Genomic DNA, 9,128 nt, shown 5'->3' on the forward strand with positions numbered 1-9,128 from the left:
AGGTGCCAGAGTGTGACAACTCGGGGATTTTCTCCAAAAAGAGGTGACCTCGTTCTTTGGCTTGGTGTCATTCATTCTGATTTACTCTCCAGTGGAGGACTTTGGAACATTCCACACATTGGAGGTGTTAATAAATGCACCTGTATCTAATCACAGTTTACAGCAGTGAATGGCACTATATACTTGGTTCAGGAGGCACTGGGTTTGATCTCATTGTCTGGGCTAACACTTGCCTGTTCAAGTGAATGTCAAATGACCTTAGGGCCAATTCAGGCATCTGCAGGTGTTCTGCACCATGGCAGAAAGCTGTCAACAATCCCACCACTGGCAAGGACTTAATCTGGGATCAAGAGGCCTGAAGCTACATTTCTGCCCACCAAGAGTTGGCCCTAATATATTCTCCTGTCCCTGTCCTAGAGTGTTTGATGGGGACAATGTAGGGGAGCTTTCCTCTGTATCTAATCCCGTGCTGTACCTGTCCTGCGAGTGTTTGATGGGGACAACGTAGAGGGAGCTTTCCTCTGTATCTAATCCCGTGCAGTACCTGTCCTGGGAGCGTTTGATGGGGACAGTGTAGAGGGAGCTTTCCTCTGTATCTAATCCCAAGCTGTAATTGTCCTGGGAGTGTTTGATGGGGACAGTGTAGAGGAAGCTTTACTCTGTATCTAACCCCGTGCTGTACCTGTTCTGGGAGAGTTTGATGGAAGTCACTGTCTATAACCAATCTGTAACTCACTCCCAGGTATCTACTATTCTACATCCAAGCCCATTTAACACAAGCAACCCAGTTCACAAATATTAAGGACTGTCGAGAACCAAAACAAGGATTTAAGGCAACATCCGGAAATCTACCACCTCACCTGACATGGAATCAGAGCGAGTGAGGATCCGACAACAGATATCTCCATTGACCTCGGGCAGGAATATCCAGTCTCGCCCGAGCGAGGCCATACAATCCCGCCCATCGTGCTAGCTAGTGCACTCAAAACAGCAAATAGAAAGAAGGGAACTCTTCCCGCAGCTCAAAGATTGTGTCAGCCTTTCAGCATCTGCTGTGCAGTGGGGTGCTAAGATGAGATAAATCCTTGAGAAAAAGAGATCAGAGAGTTGAGAATTAATCAGTCATTTAACAAGGTAACAACAAGAAAGTCTGTTTACTCCAATCCCTTCGGTTTATGTGACGTTATCTTGCAAGGAGATTACAGCATAAAGCAAACACGCATTGTTAAGAATCCCTTTTCGGTAAATACAATAACACTGTTGGGAACATTCTCAGTAGAGTGTACATGAATACAATTAAAACCTAATCTACTGGCATCAGGTAATGAATGTAAAGCGCAAGATATAATACATGGAAGATGCATTGCAAACATTCTCCAAAATAATACAGGGGCATCTTAAATTCCTTTTGACTCCTGATGGGTCATGTAACTGTCTCCTGTACTGACCTGGAATTAAACAAGACATTCCTATTGGAAAAACTTTGCAGAAACAAAGCATAAGAGTTTTAAACAAAAATGGTAATGATCGTTTTTCAACATTTTCATTCACTGTAAAAATATCGAGAAACTTAGAGACAAAGAAACAATTTGACTGAGTCAACATTCATCCACTAGGACATTGATCCCATTGCAATGCAGAGCACCTGGATGAAAAACCAATAGGTAAAAGGTAGGGCCAGGCTGTTAAAAGTTCATGTGATAAAACCTTCAAGAATAGGTTGGCAGAGTTGGCAACTCTACACTGTGTGTAGCAGGGAGCAAAAATGAGTGAGGAACATGGACAAGGTTGGAGGGGCGGGGGGGAGGAGGAGGGGTGTTTGGCAGTGGTACAATTAATCCTCTGAGTGTGAAGTCTTGCCTAACCTATGGCACCTAACATTGCCAGCCCATTACCCACGGCTGACGAGCTGAGATGCGAATTCTACAGTATATTTGCACACTCAGAAAATTATCCTCCCCATTCCTACCCCATTCCCGTAACCCATCTGAAACTGTACTGAGAATTTTTGACTTTCTGATTCAACACTTATCCACCAATAAAGCCAAGAGCAGCAAAGCCAAGCCAAACTAGCCAATCAGAAACATAATCACAAATGGATGCACATCTTTTGAGCCTTGAGATCAGAGCTCGGAGGCCACTTGGATCCCAGACTGTGGTTCAGACGTTCGAGTATAGTCGGTTAACAACAAAATTTAAACTTTCAAAAAGATAAATACTTGATGGCTAAACATTTCTGGGGCAATGGGTAAAGCAAAGGTAGTGCGGCTCACTGGATAACTCTTTCAAAGGGCTAGTACAGATAGGATAGGTCAAAAGTCTTCTTTTTGTCCTGTATGCCGACAGGAATCACAAGGTGGCCAGGAATTGGTGATTTACCCATGAACATCTCCCTCAATGTATCAAGCAATCTGAAACCTGTAAGGAAAAGGAAGAGAGGAATTGGTCCAAGCAGGTTTGAAGCATGAAGGAAAGTCCACCCACCCTCCACCTCAAGCCCAGTTGGCTGGTCTGGACTGGAACAGGCCCAAACAGCTCAATTCAGGGAGGAGCACAGAGCGGTGGGAGGAATACAGATTACACAGAGAGGGGGAGAAAGATACCAGTGATCCAATTTGAGCATATGTTCCAAAACTTTAAACCTATGTGTTTTAACTGTGAAAAACAGCCAAGTAGAAAATGATCTTCTCTTCTCAAACTGAGTTGGTTTGTATAAAACTAGGCTGATGCAATGGTGGTTAGCGGTGACTGGGGAGTGGCAGTGGTAGGTATCAATTTGAGATCATGAATCAGGAAGACGAGACAAGAGGGATGCCACATTGGAATTACAGCATATGGATTTAAGTGTGGCTTTTACTCTTGGTCCCAAAGTGCTAAGTAAATGCTTTGACAGACTGTAATACTTGTACATAACAACACTGCATCTAATATTTGGAGCAGGAAAAGACAAGGGCTTGATAAAACAAAATTATGAGGAATTTATCCCTACAGATCCTTACAGTAGCTGATAACAACAGTGTTTGCATTCATAATTTATCAACAACATTTAGGATTTTCAATAAAATCACAGAATTCTTAAAGTACAAAAGGAGGCCATTCGGCCCATCGAGTCTGTACCCAAACCCCTCGATCAGATTCCAATCTGTAACACACTCCAGGTTTCTGTTATTTTATATATAAACACTCAAACCCCTTGATTAGATTCCAGTCTGTAACTCACTCCCAGGTATCTGTTATTCTAAATAAAAACCACCCTGAACCCATCAAAAAGATTCCAGCCTGTAACTCAGTCCCAGACATCTGTTATCCTATGTATAAACCACTCAAACCTCTCGATTAGATTCCAGTCTGTATCTCACTCTCAGGTATCGGTTATTCTATATATAAACTACCTGAATCCCTTGATTAGATTCAAGTCTGTAATTTAATTCTAGATATCTATTATTCTATGTATAAACCACCAAACCCCCTCAATTAGATTCCAGTCTGTAACTCACTCCTGGGTATCTGTTATTCTATATATAAACCACCCGAGCTCCTCAATTTAATTCCAGTCTGTAACTCACTCCCGGGTATCTGTTATTCTATATATAAACCACCCCGAACCCCAAGTCTGTAATTAAATTCTAGATATCTTTTATTCTATATTTGACCACACCAAACCCCTCGATTAGATTCCAGTCTGTAACTCACTCCTGGGTATCTGCTATTCTACATATAAACCACCCCGAACTCCCTGATTAAATTCCAGTCTGTAACTCATTCCTGGGTATCTGTTATACAATATACCCAATCACCCTCCCCTCAAAACCTTTGATTAGTTTAAAGCCTGTAACCCTCTCCTGGGTTTCAATTATGTTTGTGATTCTTGGATGAAGAATGTCATTATATTTTACAGTCAATGATTATACTCAATGCAGGACACATGAACATCCCAGAAGCTGCTGCTCACAGGTGAATGTTCATTGTTACTGAATCTGTAAACAGTATTATGTAATAATCTTGACCCCACATGGAATAGAGTTCATTCAGGGCCAAGTGACACCTCTACAAATGCTGGGATGATGTCTGTGGAGTAATCAGGAGTTACTCTTTTGTATGAAGACATGGGAGGTGGATATGAATGAATTTTTCATTCATGGGACAAGGGTGTCACTGGTTGGCCAGCATTTATTGCCCGCCAGCCAGTGGTGTTTCTCACCTTCTTCCCATTTCCCCAGCCTCACTTCCCACCTTCTCCCCAATGCCACATCCCCATTTTCGATCTCCCAACCTCACCTCCCTACCTTTTCCCCATCTCCCAATCTCACCTACCCAACTGCTCTCATGTCCCAGCCAGACCCAAACTACTAACTTTCTCACAATTAGGGGTGGCACGGTGGCACAGTGGTTATCACTGCTGCCTCACAGTGCCAGAGTCCTGGGTTCGATTCCCAGCTTGGGTCACTGTCCATATGGAGTTTGCACATTCTCCCCATGTCTGTGTGGGTTTCCTTTGGGTGCTCCGGTTTCCTCCCACAATCCAAAGATGTGCGGGTTAGGTGAATTGGCCATGGTAAAGCGCCCCTTGGTATCGGGGAATTTGCAAGGGTAAATGCATGGGGATATGGGGATAGGGCCTGGGTGGGATTGTGGTCATTGCAGACTCAATGGACCAAATGGCCTCATTCTGCAGATTCTGTAGATTCTATGTTTATATGAATATCCCCCCCCACTCCTCATACTCCTGAATTACTTCTCTCTTCAGAAACATGTCCTCACCTGCTGAAGTCATTACTCCGTCTGCCTTGCAAGTATCCACCCCTCCGGTTACTTATTCCAAAACTCCTTTATACTCTCTGGGTCAAATTCTGGCCAATTTCTAACCTTTGTGACACAATATTAACCCAATGTTCTACTACTGCATGTACAGCACTAAATCAGCGTATAAATATAAAATATATATATAAAATTTGCATTAAAAAAACAAGCAATACTTAGCAAAATCCCACCTGCTTCATAGCAAACTGCTAACGCAAGTCTAAACAGTAGCTGTTACACATCACAGAGCCAGAGGAGACAGGTAATAGGGATGACTAGCCTGCTCAGGAGCAGCTAATAGAAAAAATACTTGAGAACTCTGGTCTAACGTGTACCTTCAATATTGCAACAGTTAGAGAATCGCCCTGCCCAGAATTAAAGACATGTTAGCTATGTGTTGCTGCAAAATGAAGTACAGGTCAGAATTTGATTAAGAGACATTTCAGGTAGCAACAAGCCATCATGAAAAGAGAGTCTCTCCTTCCACACACAACCAAGCGGCCTTTTCTAAGCCTGCTTGAAACTGCCAGCTGATAGGAAATTAATTCAGTTCCTGAAATCTCTGTGGAATGTTGCAGCTGACTTTGGGGGCCTCAAATAGGCAGTGTGGGAGGAGCAGACAGAAGATTCAGATTCTAATCGAATGCACAGACTCTCTCTCTCTCTCTCTCTCTCACACACACACACACACAGATCCTGGTGGGCTAGGATCTAAATGAAAAAAAATCCGTGAAGGGTCTGTTCAACCGAGGAAGAGACAACATCAATTCCAAACCCAAGGAGAAAAATGATCTTTTGGTTTCAGATTCCAGCATCCACAGTTATTTGCTAATATCAATTCCAATGCTTGTTAATGTCCTTTATAATCTGGTGGCAATCTCTCAGTCTGGGATTCAGCAAGGCTCCAAATCAAATCTTCTGGAAGATGGAGAAACAAAAGCTAGCCACATCGCTGCATTTTTTTGGAGAGGGATGTTGTATTTTTTTTAATAAATTGCAGTCTATGGAAAAGTCCTGTGGTTATACTTCTAGATAACTGACTGATTGCCGCGGTATTTCTTGCAGGTACAGTAGACAGCTGAGATGAAATAGAGCAGGGTGCACAGGCAGACGAAGACGGTGGCACTCAGGTAGATCCTGTAAGGACAGCGGTGGGTGTAGGTGGGCAGGTCGCAGTAACTCTTATCCTTGGTCTTGTAGCTCATGAGACAGGCGGCCACCAGGTACAGGAGGACGGCCAGCCAGTCGTGCAGGGCGTTGCTCAGGGTCCAGCGTTCGCCCCCTACCACCGGCACTAGGTCACTCTTACCCAGCAGGGTGAGGAAGAAGAGGGCCAGGGTAGTGAGCCAGAAGAAGACGGCCACAAAGACCACGTAGTGCATGTTGCCGTCGTACTTGCTGACCGCGATGGTGACCCAGACCACAGCGCCCAAGATAATCTGCAGCATCCTCAACAAACCCAGCAGACTCTTCAGGAACTGCTTTTGGATGGACAGGGACGAGACCATGGTTGACTGAGGAGCCATGGTTGTTGTGGTGGGAGGAGGAGGGATTGCAAAAAAAAATAAATATTTTAGGTGGAGGGAGAAGAGGAGAAAGCGAGACAGGAGCAATTTCGAGATTCCGGTTCCTGTGAGTTGTTCACTCCACCCCCTGGCGGAACCAAACTTTTAACTGAGCTGCTCCCAAACTTTATCTGAACTTTGAAACTGTTATATCATCGAAAAACTGATACTTTCCTGCCGTGGTTCTTTTTCTCGAAGCTGTTTTTTTCCAATGTTTTACTCGATTTTTAATGTATCTGTAAACTTTGTTTCAACTTTCTAAACTTTTTTCCTCTTTCTGTCCCTTCATTTTTTCTAAACTTCCATTTTTCAAACTAGTTAACTTTGATTGTATTTCATATTTCTGGTGCCATTATTTTTGTAGCCTCCCCACTCTCTTCAATAATTTTTTTGTTAAATTACTAGTACACGCTGTGTACGAGGTGGAAAAAGATAGAAAAATCCACTCCTCTCCAAATTAGAAGATTAAAAACTAGATCCCAATTCTTGCCAAAGTAAGTTTAATTTTTTTTCCAACTAAATGATTACCAAAATCATTCCAATTCCCTCCAAAGTGAATTAAATCAGGTTATTTTTCTAATTAGGTAGAAGATTTAAAATTATTTTCCTTCCTCTCTCTGGAAATGTTTCCATTTTTACCCCATTCTTAAAAGATGCAAAGCCAAAGTGCAGGGTGGACAGGACAAGCCCTTAATCCATCATCTCACTTGCTCCAAAAAACAATCTGAATCCAGTTGGATCAAATTCAGTCTCCACAACAGAGACACACAAGAACCAAACTGACAGAAAATGCATTACTTGGGTTTGGTTCTAGCCAAAAGTTTTGGTGGAGACTCTTTATCACTTGGTAAACAGCTAGCTGATTTCGCCACTCCAACACATTCTCCACGGTTCTGACTGACTTTCCTTTATATACACATCTACCAAATCAATACCCAACACCTGTTCATCTTATTACCTTAAATTCCTGGGTTTTTAACATTCATCAGTGGAACCTATTAGATACTAATGGATTCCCCTCTTTGATGTGATCTCAGAATGGTCGTGCTTGGACCCAACGTAACACATGGTCTTGAGGCGCAACTGTGTAGTGGGATCCCCTCCGACTGTACCCCTGCTCAGGTGGAATTCTACATTGGTCCTAAGCCCAGACTCCCCCTGCCCAGGTTGGGCGCCCCAGTTTGAGCTGCCCCACAGAAATGCCCTCTGTGTCCTTTGCCACTGCACAGAGGGATTTCTTTTACGGGCCACTGCTTCATGCCTTCCACTGCTGTACCCTCGCCCATTGCCTGGACGTGACTTGGCATGCCTTGTTGCCATCTGGCAGCAGAGGTCCCCAATGGAGGTCCCTATACAGAGGGATCTTCCCCAATACACTGAGGACCTGGGGTGGAGGCTAGTGCATGCAGTTCCATACACCACAAAATGCACCGGTTAACGGGCTCCCCGGAAACATGCCTTTTTTGTGATTTCGCAGAGTCCATGGACCATGTCTATATTTTGTATTGTAGACTGCACTCCCTTTTCAATTACTCAAAAAACCTCTTCTTTGACATGTAAACAAAAACTATTCAGAAGGAAAAATACAAAGTAACAAATACATGCTATTTTATTCTTTAACATACTCCATAGTTAAAGTTTATTTATTAGTGTCACAAGTAAGGCTTATGTTAACACTGCAATGACTTAACTGTGAAAATCCCCTAGTCACCGCACTTTCCAGCGCCTGTCCGGTTACACTGAGGGAGAATTTAGCACGGCCAATGCACCTAACCAGCACGTCTTTCAGACTGTGGGAGGAAATCGGAGCATCCGGAGGAAACCCATGCAGACACGGGGAAAACGTGCAAATTCCGCACAGGCAGTGACCCAAAGCCGGAAATCGAACCCGGGTCCCTGGCGCTGTGAGGCAGAAGTGCTAACCACTGTGCCACCTCGTGCCTCTATATTGGAAACAAGAACATAATGAATAAGGTTACATGAAAATGTCCATGTTCTCAAAATCCAATATAATTCAAGGTGTTCCCTCTTTGAGGATGTCCAATCATTCCTTTGGACAAGCCATTCTTTTTGTGAAACAATCCCACCACTAGTGACTTGCATCGACCTATTTTGTTTCAATCCTCAGTATTTTTTTGTGATACTCTTTGTCAAATGGACATTGTCACAGAATGAACGGTTATATAGCATCATAGAATCATAGAACCCTACAGTGGAGAAACAGGACATTCAGCCCATCAAGTCTGCACCGACCACAATCCCATCCAGGCCCTACCCCCATATCCCTACACATTTACCCGCTAATCCCTCTAACCTACACATCCCTGGACACTAAGGGGCAATTTTTTAGCATGGCCAAACAACCTAACCCGCACATCTTTGGACTGTGGGAGGAAACCAGAGCACCCGGAGGAAACCCATGCAGACACGAGGAGAATGTGCAAACTCCACACAGACAGTGACCTGAGTCAAGAATCAAACCCAGGACCCTGGAGTTGTGAAGCAGCAGTGCTAATCACTGTGCTACCGTGCCACCCCCATATAGACATACTTTTTCCCGGTTGCCCTGAGAACCATAGAATCCCTACAGTGCAGTAGGAGACTATTCGGCCCATCGAGTCTGCACTGACTCTCCAAAAGAATATCTCCAAAGAGCATCTAAAAATCTGAACCAACATTCTTCCAAACTTAATTTCTTCGATGTCTTATTTTCTTTTAGCATAGACCTTCAAAAAATAGGAGCAGGAGGAAGCCATTCAGCCC

The 9,128-nt window shown here is 43.6% G+C and overlaps 1 protein-coding gene across 1 annotated transcript; it reads right to left on the minus strand.

The window, feature by feature from the left end:
• Window positions 1-1,139: 1,139 nt before the first annotated feature.
• On the minus strand, window positions 1,140-6,597 carry marveld1 (MARVEL domain containing 1). Its single transcript, XM_080205938.1, has one exon. The coding sequence runs from the start codon at window positions 6,324-6,326 to the stop codon at window positions 5,829-5,831; it is 498 nt and encodes a 165-aa protein (XP_080062064.1). The 5' UTR covers window positions 6,327-6,597; the 3' UTR covers window positions 1,140-5,828.
• Window positions 6,598-9,128: the final 2,531 nt, after the last annotated feature.

Source organism: Carcharhinus amblyrhynchos, chromosome 17 (genome assembly GCF_965287045.1).
Source record: "Carcharhinus amblyrhynchos chromosome 17, sCarAmb.v2.hapA, whole genome shotgun sequence".
Classification (NCBI taxonomy): domain Eukaryota; kingdom Metazoa; phylum Chordata; class Chondrichthyes; order Carcharhiniformes; family Carcharhinidae; genus Carcharhinus; species Carcharhinus amblyrhynchos.